The following is a 17,116-nucleotide window of genomic DNA, read 5'->3' on the forward strand; positions in this document are numbered from 1 at the left end:
GTTCCATCTATGATTACGGAGTATCAATCAACTTAATTATGTCCTCATGTAAATATCAATTCTAATTCATGTTCGTCGGTCTTGTTTTTGCAGAGGGTGTTTATGTCGAAATCTTGATAGTTTTGGTTAATTTTTGTATCTTTTGATGAAATCTGTATTACCCTAAAGCTTTGTTTTGAAATGAATTGAATGTGTTCAAAAAAAAAAATTACGTCTTGCCTAGGGCTCATGCTTTCTAAACCTTTTTATTTTTATCGAGACAAGAGCATCGGGACGGCCCAGTGTTTAGGGTTTTCCTTATCTCAGGCCCAAGTCCCACTTTCGACACAGGGCTTAAAATTATTAGAGCTTGCGACTCTAGCATATGGTACTTCAAATGTAGGAGGGTGTCCGGGTTAGGGTTTCGTACACTTCGATTAATTTTGGGGTCTTGAAGTTAACGATCGGATAAAAAGAAAAAGAAAAAAATAAAGCATTTTTTTTGTTAGACTTGTGGAAGTAAAAACCAACGTAAATCATGCATGTCTATTCTTAACCAGGTTGGTGATATATATGCCTTTGAGTTGAAAACGACCCCATTCCAGTTTGTTTGGTCATCCGCGATTAATGGAATTTATATTAAAGTTGCTGAACCCTGGCATTTAGTGGGCGGATTTACTTAAATGTAACCAGAGAGAGAGAGAGAGAGAGAGAGAGAGAGAGAGAGAGAGAGAGAGAGATTATAAGCACCTAATAACAAACAATTACGACAAATTTAGATAATTACTGTACCACTTAGTAGGCTTTTCCCCATTCAAATATGGTCGAAATTCTCAGCTTAGAGTAGACGGGGCCGACTGGAATTGGCAATTTACGGTGGGATGACCAATCTAAGTTAAATGTGTAGGTTTCAAACTTTGAGTTGAAAACGAAGCCGTTCCAGTTTGTTTGGTCATCCGCGATTAATGAAATTTATATTAAAGTTGCCGAAGCCTGGCATTTAGCGGGAGGATTTACTTAAATGTGACCATTTTGAGAGAGAGAGAGAGATTATAAGCACCTAATAACAAACAATTACGACAAATTTAGATAATTATTGTACCATTTTGTAGGCTTTTCCCAATTCAAATATGGTTGATATTCTAAGCTTAGAGTAGACGGGACTGACCGGAATTGGCAATTTATGGTGGGATGACCAATCCATGCTAAATATGTAGGTTTCAAACTTTGAGTTGAAAACGAACCCGTTTCAGTTTGTTTGGTCATCCGCGATTAATGGAATTTATATTAAAGTTGCCGAAACCTGGCATTTAGTGGGCGGATTTACTTAAATGTAACCATAGAGAGAGAGAGAGAGAGAGAGAGAGAGAGAGAGAGCACCTAATAACAAACAATTACGACAAATTTAGATAATTACTGTACCATTTTGTAGGCTTTTCCCAATTCAAGTATGGTCGAAATTCTAAGCTTGGAGTAGACGGGGTTGACCGGAATTGGCAATTTACGGTGGGATGACCAATTCAAGCTAAACGTGTAGGTTTCAAACTTTGAAAACAAGTGTCTTTTCTTTGCTTCCGGTCTTCCATGATCAGGGTGTTCGAGTCAACTTATGCGCACCTCGACTATTGCCCTCTCCGGTTCGGCCATAGGTAGACTATCTACGCTAAAACTAGAAAATTCACAAGAGATTTCTCTCTTGCAGCCCAGCTCCAAGAGGTTGCTGATTGAGTTTCCAACTCAAACAAGTGTACTCTTTACTACTCTCCATTATTTGTGGCTATATGGACATGGCCGGTTAATTACAAACTCAAAAAAGTTACATATTCACCCAAAATAAAGCTAGCATGGAATGGATTAAGTTTTAACTTTTTATTAATTCCTGTATATACTTTTTAATTTGGTCCTCGTGAATCTTACTTTTACCCTCAAAAGAAACAAAAGTGAATCTAAAGTGCTCTATAATTGCAAACAATAATTTCTTTTTGCTTAATCTCAGTTAATAAAGGGTTATTCATTAAGCTAGCTTTCTGCAACCCAACTTTGAACCAAAAGGTGATCAGTCATCAACACACCTTCATGTCTACCAAAGCTACACGAACAATCTCTGGATTAATGATTGGTGTGTATTGTTACTGAGTAGTGCTATACGTACCGACCATACATATACCGATGGAGTACCGATGGGCACGCGGAGCTCATTTTGGGTCCCGTATGGATGATCCAAGCCGTTCAATAATTTTAAAAAAAAAAAAAACAGAGTGGGCTGTGCGAGAATCAACTCAATCCGATATTTGTAGGTGCTCGATCCAAACTTCCATTTCTTCATTCAGATTTCAACTCCTGAAATCTGAATGAAAAAATGGAAGTTTGGATCGAGCACCTACACATATTGGATTGAGCTAATTCTCGCGAGGCGCTTTTTTTTTTTTTTTTAAAATTATTGAATGGCTTGGATCATCCGTGCGAGATCCAGAGTGAGCCCCGCGTGCCCGTCGGTACTCCATTGGTAGGGAGGCCGTCGGTCCTCTTAGGATTATCGATTGTTAATATAGATAGATGACATTGGTTATCAACCCACATGAGTAAAAATTGTCAAAAGGCTACACCTACTAAACCAACAAAGCTAAGAAAACAAAATCAATCAATGAAAGCGACACTACTCAATGCATTAGTGGGCTCTTCTCTGGCAATTTTTTATTTACGATTTGAATCGTTCATTTTATAAACTTAGTTGAACTTTACACAGTGTTGAAAATCAAGTTAATTAGACATTGATAATCACATAAATCAAGATAAATTTGTTTTGCAGTTTATGTTTTCAAACATACTGGCCCTCCTCCTCCTCCTCTTCCTTCTTCTTTTTTATAACAAATCTTGTCCAGTCAAGTTGTTAATGATATTTGATCGATTTAATTTTTTCTTGTATGATATGATCTACTCGCAAGGCATATACGCTACATAGTTCAGATCATGAAGGTGAGATATCGATAGATCCCATTGAGATACACTATACTCCCTTGGCGCATAAGCGCAATAGAGTCCCCTATCTGCCTCACTCCTCACTCCTCACTCCTCACTCCTATATATTTACCCACAAAAAAGTATTCAAAAAAGAAGCAGGAATTTAAATTTTGAAGATCAAATGTACTATTTTTTAAGTGTCTCTATTTTAGTAGTATTATTTTCGGATGTACTAGCTAGCTGTCTGGGTACATACCTTTAGCGTTCTTAACATGAATTGGGGAGGAGTTGGGTTGTAAAGTGAGGTTATATAAAAGCCGTGTGGGGGGCTAAAGTCCAACGGCCATGGCTGAGATATATATTCTCTCTCCACATAATTAAAAGTAACTCCAAACGCATACTTACATGCAAATGATGCCTGGGGAAATTGGTTGAAATATATCAACCCAAACTCCACTTTGGTTTTTCTTTCCCTTGACGCTTCTAATTTCTTCCACTCACCCCCATGAACATGTATATCTCTTGGTGGGACAAAACTGTGGGGCTCACATGAACGGCTTTGTGTACATTTTTTAATTATAAGATCCTGCTTCTTTCCGGTCTATGTTTTGGGTTGGAGGAGACAGTCCTGATCGTGATCGTCCATTGATAGATTCAATTGTTAGGATCCTCTCATACAAAGTTTAAAAATACATCCAAATCATTGGTTGCAGCAAATGAACGGTCATGATAAGAACTGTCTCTTTTAAACATGGACTGGAGAGGAGCCGGATCCTTTTTGATAACTCAGGTGTTCGGACCAATTTATGGCTTTATTCACACCTCGAGTAATCTTGGAGGACCGATCCGACAGCCCATATGTGGGGAGCCCCAATTAAAATTAGAGCAAAAAGCTGAGTATGTATGAACTGGTCCCAAAGAAATTGATAGCACTTGAGAACTTTCGAACATGAAAACTTACGAGGAGACAAAAAACCCTAAATTTCAAGTCTTTGACCTCTTCGCGAATTCCTTGAGTTAACGGCTTATGTACTGCTAAATGCCAATTGCCGTGTAGTTGCAAATTGGATAATATAACTTACTTTTGATGAGCAAATTCGTAAATGTTAATTACAAAGATTGAATATGAACCATTACCAAAAAAAAAAAAAAAGAAGATTGAATATGAACCAGTTGTGTTTCTTTTTTACCAGATTGGGTGTGAGTAATATTTTTTTTTTCTCTCTGCACAATAAATTTATTTTTGGGTGGATCAGTTATTGTAAGGAAAGTTTTTCCCTTAGGTACTCTTAATATATATCAAGTAAATTTCTCTCTCTTTTTTTAAAAAGAGGCTGTGTATATTTCCCAGCAACATGGAAAAGAAACAAATTTTTGTTGGCTTATTCACTTATTTAGTACTCATAAATATATTCAGGTTCCATTTAATTTATTCCAAAGAAAATTAGTAGTTTCAATTTTATCCTTGATTTGTTGATATTTTAACTCGTTGTCAACTCCATTCTGATTTTTAATTACGTTGTAGACAGGGATGTCAAGGGGTTTATGCGGAGATCGTTTGGAGCCGACATCGATTGCCCACCTCGTTTTTTTGGGTGGAGATCGTGTGGATCGAGCCGAATATAGCAAAAATAAAATTCAAACAGTCCATCATTTTAGTAATAGTCCAACTATGAAACACAGCCTAGGTAGACCACGAAGGCCAAAATTGAAAGATCCTTGAGCCATTATCAAATGATCACCTCTACTTCTCAACTAAAAAAAGCCATTTGACTTCTCAAACCAAAAAATATTTAAGTACCTTTAATACGTTTGATTGCTCCGTTAACAAGTACCCAATCTGTACCTTAAATTGAATGTAATATAGATGAGACTGATCCATTCCATAATGGCATACTTTTTATTGAAGACCAACCACCTAAGAAGATGATCGAGATTAGAGAGTTTTTTTTTGTTTTTTGGGTAAGTAGATTAGATAGTGGTTGATTCTCGATTGCTATTTTCCTCTCAATCTTTTTATGACCGGATGTTCGAGTCGGTCTACGTGCACCTCGACTAAATTCGAAACTCTGAAATTAACGACCGGGCAAATCCTTTAGTGGTCCAAAGGCTTGAAATGTTTGGCTTCTGTAGGATTTGAACATGCGACCACATATACGACAAGCACTCGTTTGCTTTCTGATGCTTACTTGGCCAAAACCCTTGAGATTGTTTTCCCCTCAATTGACAGGCATGTATTGCATGGCCATGGTTTTTGGAGCGCTCACTTTTCAGCAGTTAAGCCAAATCCATATTGAGGAAAAGTAATTGGCAAATCACCAATTGGGTTGTCTCACCCCTTTCTCTTCTTGTCTTTGTGTTTCTTGTCTTTGGATCTCTCTTTTTGTTTGGATGTGTCTCAAGAAAGCGAGTAGTTTTTTTCTTTATAAGAACAAAATTACCGACTCCCACTACTATTACTTTTTTGACAATATCTTGCCTAATGATTTTGGTCATGTTTTTTCCATCCCTCTAATAAGTGTCCTTTTCTTGTATTGCCAGACAACAAATGACAAATCATTCCCAAAGTTGTACATTACAAGCTAAAACTATGAAAGGGATGCAATGAGAGATATAGGGATTTGTATGGGCATATTTCATGCTTTCACATGACTTTGTCTTCACTTCTCCAAGGTTCTAAATTTCTCTTGCTCCTCTTGAGTCTTGATGGATGTGATTGTGGGTTTAGATCATTGGCTATTACCTATTAGGTCTATAATTGAAAATGTGCCCCTTACTTTCCGGTGCTTGAAATTAGGATTAATTGTATCTGGCTAGAATTCAAATTGTGCCTAAAGGGGAGTTGCTGTTGAGAACCTTAACCACAATTAGTTCTTTAAATTGGTGGGAAAATTTTCAAAAAATTATGTAAGTGCTTTAGAATTTTACTAAAAAAAGTAGTACGAGTTTTCTCTTTGGACTAAAATTATAAGACGAAGGGAATACAAAAAAAGTTGGATACGGAAAAGAAAACGTGAGATTCCCGTTAAAGTTGAAACTAGTGAGACCATATGGAATGAATCTGAACTCCGAGTAAATTCTCATTAGCCGTTTGGTTCTTCAAAATGCAAAATGGCTAATCATAAACTAGTCGCTCCTCATGTATTACACATATGCTGTATATCCCGAAAATATGGTAAGGGGAGGCAAAATAGTGTATGCAATGGTGGAATTTTAGGGCTTCCATTTTTGCTTATTGTTCTTTGGTTGGAGCTAGTCCACCTTTCTCACAGATTGGCTACTACTCTACTCGAACTATGTTCGGTCTGCTCTGCAATATGTGATGTTTCGGTCTTGGTGATGTAGGTTTTAGTTCTTTTCTCTCTTTCTGTAATGGATTCTTTTGTAGAGGCCATACAGCTTTCTTGAATGAAATTCTTAACGGATCAAATGATAGATCTTCCTTAACTGGTGGACAGACTAATTGCAGCGTACAAGCAAATGGTACACCATCTTTAACTGGTGCAAATTTTATGTGGGTATCTAATTGGTGCTCTATTATTGCCTCATTTTGTCTGCAATTCTGTTGAAGAAGTTTTCCAATATGTCCTCTGAGAAATTGTGTCCAACTGCTTGACAGCAAAAACTCATTGGTGCAAGGCTTGTGATATACTGCACAGAATATGGTCCCCTCCCGATCAACCCCGTTCCTCTAAGGTACTTATTTTTCATTTTACGAAACATGACATACATTTTCTCAACAAATTTTTCCAGTTGAATATTACTTTGAAAAAAGTGAGTCAACAAATTTGGTAATCACAAACCAGAGAGAATAGTGACTGAACAACTAATTCTCCCACATAGTTGGTGCCCACTTGGCCACTTAAGTTTGTTTATTATTGACTTTGAATATCAAATGGGCTAGAAGGCTATTCAGGGCCAAATATATATGGGAATTCTCTCTCTTCATATGTGCATTGTAAGACAGATATGAACTTGGTTGACCACAGGATTTCTATTCCCAACTATAGTAGTTCAAAAAAAAAAAAGCCATGTGATTCATATACCTGTTGTATATTAAAGTCAGCCCTAATATAAGTCAATACCCATTTCACTATTGGATTTTGGAGTTGGTTTGGCACCCTCCAAACATCATCAAAGGGCCACATAAAATCAGAGGATAATTGGAAAGATGGGATAAAAAACTTCTATATAAGTGTACAAGTATTTTTTTTTTGACCCGGAGTGGTAGCCAATATGGCAATGGGTTACTCCACTCCATCGGGTTTGGCTTTCATATGGTCACTGGGTCGAGGTGTGCCGATGCACCCTCACTCTCTTTTGATTAATTCCATGATTTGCTTATAGCCTTCTTCGATCCAGGATGGGGAGGTGCACACCTATGACTTCCGGGTCTCCTCTGGGCTCCCCCTCCTATGGTTGTGGAGTCCCTGGAGTCACACCTGAGAAAGGGTTGCTACGCTTCGTCGCCCCCTCCTCCACTCATTTGATTAGAAAAAACAGAAAAAGAAATTGGTGAAAGAGCACTTAGACAACCCTAATTGTAATGGAATATTTCATTGCTCATTGCCCTAATTCCAAAGTTATCATTTTTATTTTATTTTAATTTATGCTGTTGTTAGAAAATCAGTCCAAAAATTGTAATATATATATAAAAAAAAACTCAAAAAAAGAATCTCTGTGGACAGCCCCCACCCATTCCATTCCATTCCATAGGGTGGAAAGCTCTTTTAAGGGCACATGGCTGGCACATTACAATATTCAAAACATGGCAGTTAATGAGTACCTGTATCTAGATCTACCATTTTAAATGATCTTTCAGAAATTTATTTCCAAGGGGTAAATTAGGTGAGAGAGAGAGAGAGAGAGAGAGAGATAGCGAGCTTGCTTGGTTCAGAGTACTACTAATTGGTTCAAATTTTTAAAAAGTAGTACTGTACAGATTTTATATGGTACGGTAGATAAGAAGGCTTGCATTATACTGTATGAGATATTCATCCCCATGGACGGAATCGAGATTTGAACAGCAAGAGAGAATTTTTAGTGAAGATTTAAAAAGTTGGGGAGAGATGAGGAGTTGGAGGCAAAGTTGGGTCTTGCCGAAGCCGCTTTCGGATACGGGATAAGTGATGGAGTTGCACGGGAGCCGGCCGTGGAGGAAGCGGTCATGGATTTGACAACCGAGGGTGCACTTTTGGTTTGGGAGGAGGAGGGGTGGAGGAGAAATTCTGGGGGTACATGAGAGAGATATTAGCATCCAAGCCAGCATTGAACGGGAAAAATAATCATAATCAGCAATTTCCGTTAATAATTTGATAAAATTAGACAATATGGCCTAATTGAATAACGCTGCTTCGATACTTTGATATTAGAGAAAAATAATTTTATCATTTTCTAATGATGTACTAACTTCTTAATCAATAATTTGCCTGCAAAATGAGTTTTGGTAATCCGTCAACCTTTTCGGGAAAAAATGCTTCAAAATTACTCACATCAATTTTGGTATTTTCAAAAAATAAGTTCCTTTTCAAAAAAAAAAAAAATTTCTCAAAACATATAAGGCTTACAAATTAATTTCAAAAAGCAATTTATCTTTAAAAATCCTAACTGATCGAATAGTAAAAACCACTAAAGTGACACAGTGCATTCAAAACCAAATACGAGTCTATATTGCACAAAAATTGTCATTTTCAACTACTATTACCAATAGGTCCAAGACCATATTAAAAAAAAAAAAAAACTATATCGCTAAAGGAGTGTTCCTAACAAGTTTTTTTTTTTTTAATTAAAAGTGATATATCATAAGAGAATGATCTATCTCATAAAATAAAACATAAATATAAATACTCTCTCTATTTTAAAATGAGTAACATTTTTGAGACTCCGTGTCATTTTAAAATGCTTATATCTTTTGATTTATGAAATTTCATGTGATTTTGAAAATTTCGTTTAACAGAACTAATTAAAATCTATCAAACAAGATTCATATTGCATATTTTTTAATACTCATATTGAAAAATATAAACAATTGAAAATAACATATTTATTTAAAAAGATCACTCATTTAAAAAAAAATTCATTTGAATAATAAAAACTTTAGCTAAACGGACTCTAACCATAAACAAACAAGAACCTTGATTATTCTGCCGAAAGACATCACTGGAGTCAAAAGGAAAACAAATCTAAAAATGCCCCCTCCAAAAAGGAATTCCAAAGGTCAATAACCCCACAATCGAATCTTGGAAAAAACAATCTATATAATTACCTCCTTTTCTTTCAAACCACCTGCTCCTCTTTCATCAGTTTCAAACAAACCAACAAACAAACCCACCCCCCTCCCTCTTTCAAACAAACAAACCACCCCCAAAATTCACTGCTACACACTCCTATTTCTAGAGAGAGAGAGAGAGAGAGAGAGAGAGAAGAGCAGCTCAAGCATAGACCCTCCTGTCAATCATCAATTTTCCCCTCCTTCCTTCCCTTCCCTCCACTCCTGCTGGAAATCCTCCATTCCCTGCTCCTCCTTTCCTCCCCACTCCACTCTCTTCCAACCCAGATCCAAACCCAGCTCGAAAGCACTTTTCGATTACTGGGTGTTCGGGCCAACTCACGAGCACCTCGAGAAAACATCGACTTATAAACATTGGAGAATCACAACCAGCAATGGTGGCGGAGCCTTGGAGGATTCTCAAAATGGGCCACCAGGTAACCTCAAAGAACCTCAAAAAACACGACAAAAACCAACAACAACAACCGCCGCCGCCACTCCGCAAGCAGACCATAGGCATCCTCTCCTTCGAGGTCGCCAACGTCATGTCCAAAACCATCCACCTCCACAAGTCCCTCACCGACGCCTCCCTCTCCGGCTTGAAGCGCGAGATCTCCCAGTCCGACGGCGTTTTAAGCCTCGTCTCGCCCGACGAGGCCCACCTCCTCGACCTCGCCCTGGCCGAGAAGCTCGACGACTTGAACAGAATCGCCGGGGTCGTGTCCAGGCTGGGCAAGAAGTGCTCGGTCCCCGCCCTGCAGGGATTCGAGCACGTGTACGGCGACGTGACGAGCGGCAAGCTGGACGTGAACTTGTTGGGGCTCTTGGTGAAGGACATGGAGAGGACGGTGAGGAAGATGGAGAGGTACGTGAGCGCGACCAAGCGGCTGTACGGCGAGATTGAGGTGATGAACGAGCTGGAGCAGGCGACGAGGAAGTTCGCGGCGAACCACCACGAGGAGAGCCGGAAGGCGTTCGAGCAGAAGCTGGGCTGGCAGAGGCAGGACGTGAGGGGTCTGAAGGACGTTTCGCTCTGGAACCAGGGGTACGATAAGGTTGTGGAGCTGCTGGCTAGGGCGGTTTGCACGATTTTCGCTAGGGTTTGTGCGGTGTTTGGCGATTCCGTTCTGAGGAAGGAGTTTGGTTGCGAGGGCGATTCGCATTCTTTAAAGGACGAATGTGGGCGGAAATCTGGTCAAATTGATTCAAATCGTAAAAATCGGAAGAGTTCTTATGGATTAGGACCGGTTTTGAGCAAGGGTGCTAATGGGTGTAATCGCTCGGGGCCGGTTAAGAGAGAGCAAAAGGGGATGAATATTAGTAGCTCTGAAGTGCGGTTGTATCGTCCGGGAGATTTTAATTTGGATTGTGGGGCTGGCCCTGGCAGGCTTTTCATGGAGTGTCTTAGTTTGAGCAGTTCAGCTTCCAAAGTGGATGATGATGACGACGACGAAGTTGTTAGTCATGATGATCGAAGTAGTCAAACTTCCGGGTGTTGTAGTGTTGCGAGTGGTATGAGAAGAGAGCTCCCAAATCATTCGGGTTGCTTTACTCCGGCTCAAAGTGGGGTTCTTTTTGGTGGAGAGCAATGGCATGCTAAGGGTGGTGTGGAAAATGGGTCCCGATTTGGGCCTAAAAGCAGGTTACCCCTGTATGCTCCTCCTTCCACGGTTGGAGGCGCTGCTCTAGCCATGCATTATGCAAATGTCATAATTGTGATAGAGAAATTGCTTCGGTACCCACATTTGGTTGGGGAAGACGCTAGAGACGATTTGTATCAGATGTTGCCAACAAGCTTAAGAATGTTGTTGAAGGCTAGTTTAAAGACTTACGCAAAAGACATGGCAATATATGATGCTCCTCTTGCCCATGATTGGAAAGAGAGGCTCGATGGGATACTTAGGTGGCTTGCTCCATTAGCACATAATATGATCAGGTGGCAAAGTGAGCGGAATTTCGAACAGCAGCAGATTGTTATGCGAACAAATGTGCTTCTGTTGCAGACTATATATTTCGCTGATAGGGAAAAGACGGAGGCAGCTATATGTGAACTTCTGGTTGGGTTGAATTATATATGTCGGTATGAGCACCAGCAAAATGCGTTATTGGATTGTGCAAGCAGTTTTGACTTTGATGACTGTGCGGATTGGGAGATGCCCTACTGAGCTTCTTATCTGCATTGAAGATATCGGTAGTTTTGTTTGTTAGCTCCTGATACTTATGTGAAGATAAAGAGATTCTAGTTCGAAATTGTGAATATCAGAGCTTTTTGCATATTGGAGACTCCAATTGTTGTAAAATGGTGTTGATTTGTGTATGTTATTGCAAGGTATGGAGAGTTTACTCCTTGAGTAAAATTCCACTTCTTTTAGTGAAAATGAAAGTATATTTTTGTTCTTTAGGATGTGTCATATAGTGTTAGTAGTTTGGAATAAAATTTCTTTTCCAAATTTTATGTGCATGATCTTTTGGATTGAGAGACTCCCAATTTTCAAAGTGGTGCTTCTGAAAGGATCATAATGTTCGCTGGTATACACATCTTCTTCTGCTATTTTCATTTGGTAAATATATCACTTGTTTCTATGTAATCATTGATTTGTTGGTTGCCTAAAAAGTTCAATTTGCTTTCAATGGAACTGACTATTCTTCTCGATGAAGTTCTCCTACAGTCCTACCTACTATTCTTACTTTAATGTACTTGATTAGTGTAGGACTAAACCAGACAAGTTTTAAGGGAATTTATAGTAATAATGACACCCTACCCCGTCGTACTATAAAGTTTTCTCGACCTCTAATTCTTGTAACAGACAACAGGATGATTATGCAATGTGTGAGGATCAGAAATTGCACTGGAGATGTCTTTTGCTGTAAAAAGGCATTCTTTCGTGTACTTTATCGCAAGGTATGCAAAGTTTGGAATTCTGAAGTAAACTGTTCTATTTTTCTATGGAATGATGCATCTTTACTTCATAGTGGAACTTGCATCTATGCTTTATGCAGTCTCTTTTTTCCTTTTCAAGTTATCTGTGCATTATTGGATAACCTTATGAAAGGATATTAAATCCCTGGAGTAAGGTCAGCTCTTATCTGGGAACTGTTGTCCAACTTGAAGTTTACACTACTCATGCAGTCACTGGCCATGACTGGTAGTTTTAAGAGCAAAGTCTCTCGAACTTTATTTAAGGTTGGCAATTTGCTCATGCACTTCCTGCCCATGACTGCTTGTTTTATTAGTGAAGGGTTTGTCCAACCTGAAAGTTGATGCAAACTTATACATATTTCAAGATTCAAGGGGTTATAACTTATAACTATGATAGACAGATACTTTTCTGGGTCGAGAGTGTTCCTATCCTATAGTGGTCCTTTTGGAAAAAATGCTTGGTACTAAATGTAGACGAGGAGGGTGGGAGGAAGGCACCTGAACAATGATCTAATGTTTACAATCTACTTGGTATTCACTGGACATAACTGATAGTTTTATGACCAAAAGTCGCTAACGTCGATTTAATATGCAATTTGCTCACCCGCTCAGTGGCCGTAACAGTTGCTTCACGATCCCGAAGCCTCTCTACAACCAGGAAATGTATCCCTACTTATGTGTATACCTTTCTGCATTGTCAGATAATTGCTGTTGTGAGATACACTATGATGGGGGTTGTAAAAAGAATCTTATGTGGTTAAAGGAGATCCTATGGGGGTGATTCTGAATAATAGCATGGTAGTTTCTGCAGACATGGCAATTTCCGGAATTTGGTGAAATAATGGGATTTGGTAAGATGTAGAGTGCTGCTTCTAAAAAGTAACCCCTTGTGTCTACTAATTTATTTGTGGTCGCTATAAGTTTCTGTTAAGGAAATGAACCACATTGCTTGGGAGTAAAATGAGTGATTACTTAATAATATCTGGGACCTCTCCATTCATTGCCAATTGGTTTTCAGATAGATATAAAGTTTCTACATGGTATCAGAGCGGGGTCCGTTCCACCCCACATTTTATAAAATTCACAATCCACACTCCGCGATGACAGACCAGCGAAAAGGCTGCACAATGATAGGACCCAAAAAAGAGGCCACACGTGACAGACTTTAAACGCGGCTGCACGTGAGGGGGATGTTAAGGATATGAACCACATTGCTTGGGAGTGAAATAGACTTAATAACATCTGAGACCTCTCTACTCATTGCCAATTGGTTTTGAGATAGATATAAGGTTTCTACATTATTTCAAGGGAAGGCACATTTCTTGGCATTTCTCATGATAGTGCAGTTATCTTCCTGAAAAAGTTGGTCTCAGCTTAGCAACAGACCGAAAATAGATGTCCCTGTTTATTGAAATAGCACCTGTGCCTTTATTGCTTCTATTAAACCTAGTCATTTTCTTGCGATGGCTTAACGAAACGTAGCAATAGTAACTTACATCTATCCACTATTATGATAGTTGAAAGAGGCCAGAGTGTTGCTGCATTGCCTTTCGTTTCTTCATCTAACCTGCATTGCCTTCTCCCAGGTAATGTTTGCTTTGACATCTCTCTTTTTCTTGTCTTTATTCTAGGTATTCTCTGATGCTTCATAATTGTTTTCAGTTTCAGTTCAGAATCTCTCCCGATAAAGTTATACAAAGGTCGCATGGCCTCTATGTTGATAGTTTTGTTCCACTTATATGCCTATTGCAATGAAAAAAAACGATGTAATAAAATCGAGAAATGTGCACCATACTGCAAGCAGTTGTTGTTAACATTGCACATTAAGCTGTAGCTGCCTCATTCTGTCGATGAATATTCGAACAAGTTGTGCACGTTCGGTAATTGAGTTGGTTGAATTGTAAAATATTGCCTTCAAATTGGTGCATTTTAATTTCTGGTTGTTAAGTATAGTCTGCTTCTGGTTTCTTGTCTGACCGTGGAGACTATACCATACTGTCTCCCCAAATTCCTGATGGCTTAACCAAAAGGCGTATAGCGAGTCCTGAGATATTCATTTTTCACTTGGTAAGTTTATTGATTGTTCTTATGTCTGATATGGAGTAACTTTATTTGAAGACTTGCCAGGAGGAGAAGGTTATCATTACAAGAACTGCTAAGAGGACTGAAGAAACAAGTGTATCGGTCTTCTAAAGCTTATATTGGCTCTTGTGGACCAAAGATTTTAGCAGGTTGTTTACACCCGCTTCCGGCAAAACCCTAGGGCCCTGTTTAATGGGCCATGAGAGGATGGGCCCAGCAGTGTATTGGATCATCAACAGGCTTATTAGGGCCCAGATTTGTATGGCTAGGTCCTCCTTGTCAGATATTCAAAAGGCCGTTGACATGAAGCCGTTTAAGTCCCTGAATAATACGAGCAGCTCCTTGAGAGGTTTAGTACGTTTAGGGACAGGTGGCATCTGTTTAGTACGTTTACAATGAAGGTTGAAGAATCATGGTGGACTGTTATGGGGCCGAGTCTCAAGTGAAATTGGTTCATGCAGGGAAGAAGTCCCTGAAATGTAAGAGTTGTGACCGTTTGTTGACCAAATCTAAGGGACGCGTGGCAGCAATCAGAGGAATCTCAGGAGAAATCAATGGCTGCCGTATTTTTAGTTTAAGTTCGAATAATTGGAGCGTTGGCAGGGGTTGAACGTGGAGCGCTACCAGGGTCTACTGGGCTGTTTATCTGGGGATCTGTTGATATTTATAGGGGAAAGGAGGGCAGGCTGGGCCGACGGGCGGGCTGAGTAAAAATTCATAGGCCTAAGCCCGGCACATGAAAACTTCGGGCTGGACTAGCCTGCCCGTTGGACGGGCTCGGGGCGGGCGGGCTTTGGACGGGTCACGGCCCTTCGGGCTAAATGATGACCCTTACTCTCACCTCAACATTCAAATTCCAATCAATATCTTCAGCATTTATCTTTCCAGTTGTTGGCATAACTTAGCTTATTTCCTTTCACAAAAGACTCCTAATTCCGATATTAGAGAGTCATTGTTCTTTTCTTTTCCTTTCATGTACTTTGTCACTTTTTTTTTTTTTTTTGAACATGTCACATTGATTAAAAGGGAACTAAATCAGGAGATACAATCTTTACACAAAACAGAATCAAACTCAGGCAGAATACAACCCAACTGAATAGGAGAACATCTATTGATACTATAGGAAGCCAACCAGTGAGCAGCCTTGTTCTTCCTTCTATCAGCCCAGTTGAAGGACCAATTTTTTCCTTTTGCCCAAGTCTTGATATCTTCCACCATAGCATGGATTTCCCATGGACAGTTAATTCTTCCTTGAACACTCTGAATCACCACTTGACTATCGGACTCGAAAATCACTTGAGAATAATCCGCATTAATTACTGAATTGCAAGCTATCCTTAGAGCCCAGGCCTCAATCGCACAAGCTGAAGACACTTTCACTTTCCCATAACGCCAAAACTGAGCAGTTCCACTACTATCTCTGGCAATTACACCAAAGGCGGCAATGCCGCGAGAGGAAGAAAACGCTCCATCAACGTTAATTTTTAAAACCCCAAGAGGAGGCGGGGACCAACTCGAATCATCCCTTTGTTTGGGTACCACAACCTTTCCAACCATATACGCAGCTTGCAAGTAATCCCCATTTGCCATCTCAGCCTTTTGGATCGTGGTTTTCGGATTTGGCAACTTACCCTGAAAGATACATTCGTTCCTTGCCTTCCAAATTGCCCAACAAATCTGAAAAATCGCCTCAACTAATTCAGGTGTTGTTTCTTCAGCCAACGTTCCACATAGCAAATCCTCCATCCATCTATCAGCCGAAGTGATAGGGTTCTCAAAAATCCAGAAAGCTTTCCCACTACCAAACCACACTGCTTTTGTCCAAGGACATCGAAAGAGAATATGTTCAATGGATTCGCTCTCCGTTTCACAGATGGGACAGATTGGATTCGCTCGCCCCAACTAATTCAGCCTTGTACTTTGTCACTTTATTCACGGGAATACAAGTGGATTTTGTTTCTTGTTTACATATTGTTATTCACTGAATATTTAAGTCCTTCACGAGCAAGGTGTCCTTGAATTGTTTTCACGGCCTTTCCCAAAGGGTGGTGATGTCAGAGAACAGACACTACGCCTGCATGGACCTATTCACGGTTTGATCACGTCAAGGTCCTGGCACGCCCTCTCAACTACTCGCATACTCAACGTTCCCTGTTGGCAGTGCACGTTCGCTTTTGGACGTAACACAGTGTATTTTCAGAGAATTATGAGATAGGTGAACATATTAATGCGTTACCATCAAATCCATGAAACTTGGGACAAATCTCAAGTTTCCAAGGGGCTGGAATTTTTGTTGATCATGCTCACCAAATATTGCTTAGTGAGTTTTTTCAGCATTGCCTCGAATGCAAATTATTAGTTAGGACTTAAGACCTTTAAGATATGATACCAGTCAATCTTGTTATTGTTTTGGTACTTGGTAAGATACGATACCAGTCGGGTTTTTCAGCATTGCCCCGAAGGCTCGAACCCTTAATACGTTGTACCTGTTCCTAGCTTCATTAGGTGTTCTCCGTTCTGTCGTGAATGGCGCTGTGATTTCATTCCTGTCTTTCTGTTGATTAAATTATTTTCTGTTGAGAAGAATCTTTCTGTTATGATACTTAAAAGGGGATGAGCCTGTATTAGGGAAAGGTTGTGTAGTGAGTTGTAACCATTTCTTTATAACTGGATTTGTTTCTTTTCCTTTGTATCGAACTAGAGACTCCATTGACGGGACTGGGTTCTTATCTGGTTTGGATGCGTAAAGTTGGGTCCAGTTTTGAGATGTGGTCACACTCAGGACCACAACAATTATTGGTTCTTCGGTTGCCCTCAGTGAGGAGGTTATTCGTGCGAAATACGAACTTGATTGTTCACAGATAGTTATGTAAACAGAACACATACGCGAGAGAATAAACGAACGG

General features: G+C 39.6%; 3 protein-coding genes across 3 annotated transcripts; 2 read left to right on the forward strand and 1 right to left on the reverse strand.

Moving 5' to 3' along the window:
• Nucleotides 1-9,233: 9,233 nt before the first annotated feature.
• LOC131324140 (uncharacterized) lies at nt 9,234-11,658 on the forward strand. Its single transcript, XM_058355975.1, has one exon. The coding sequence runs from the start codon at nt 9,604-9,606 to the stop codon at nt 11,371-11,373; it is 1,770 nt and encodes a 589-aa protein (XP_058211958.1). The 5' UTR covers nt 9,234-9,603; the 3' UTR covers nt 11,374-11,658.
• Nucleotides 11,659-11,838: 180 nt separating this feature from the next.
• LOC131324141 (uncharacterized) lies at nt 11,839-14,891 on the forward strand. The gene is made up of 3 exons (XM_058355976.1): nt 11,839-12,110; nt 13,646-13,714; nt 14,247-14,891. The coding sequence occupies exons 1-3, from the start codon at nt 11,901-11,903 to the stop codon at nt 14,319-14,321; spliced, it is 354 nt and encodes a 117-aa protein (XP_058211959.1). The 5' UTR covers nt 11,839-11,900; the 3' UTR covers nt 14,322-14,891.
• A 354-nt stretch (nt 14,892-15,245) lies between these two features.
• Nucleotides 15,246-15,956, reverse strand: LOC131323970 (uncharacterized). Its single transcript, XM_058355803.1, has one exon. The coding sequence runs from the start codon at nt 15,954-15,956 to the stop codon at nt 15,246-15,248; it is 711 nt and encodes a 236-aa protein (XP_058211786.1).
• Between the last annotated feature and the right edge of the window lie 1,160 nt (nt 15,957-17,116).

This window comes from Rhododendron vialii, chromosome 4a (assembly GCF_030253575.1).
Source record: "Rhododendron vialii isolate Sample 1 chromosome 4a, ASM3025357v1".
Taxonomy (NCBI): Eukaryota; Viridiplantae; Streptophyta; class Magnoliopsida; order Ericales; family Ericaceae; genus Rhododendron; species Rhododendron vialii.

Excerpts from the sequence above, each read along its gene's own strand:
- LOC131324141 (XM_058355976.1), top strand. The coding sequence starts at position 11,901 with ATGTACTTGATTAGTGTAGGACTAAACCAGACAAGTTTTAAGGGAATT. Across the intron at positions 12,111-13,645 it reads TTCGTGTACTTTATCGCAAG|TTGAAAGAGGCCAGAGTGTT; the intron begins GTATGCAAAGTT and ends CTATTATGATAG. Across the intron at positions 13,715-14,246 it reads CCTGCATTGCCTTCTCCCAG|ACTTGCCAGGAGGAGAAGGT; the intron begins GTAATGTTTGCT and ends CTTTATTTGAAG.
- LOC131323970 (XM_058355803.1), bottom strand. The coding sequence starts at position 15,956 with ATGGAGGATTTGCTATGTGGAACGTTGGCTGAAGAAACAACACCTGAA.
- LOC131324140 (XM_058355975.1), top strand. The coding sequence starts at position 9,604 with ATGGTGGCGGAGCCTTGGAGGATTCTCAAAATGGGCCACCAGGTAACC.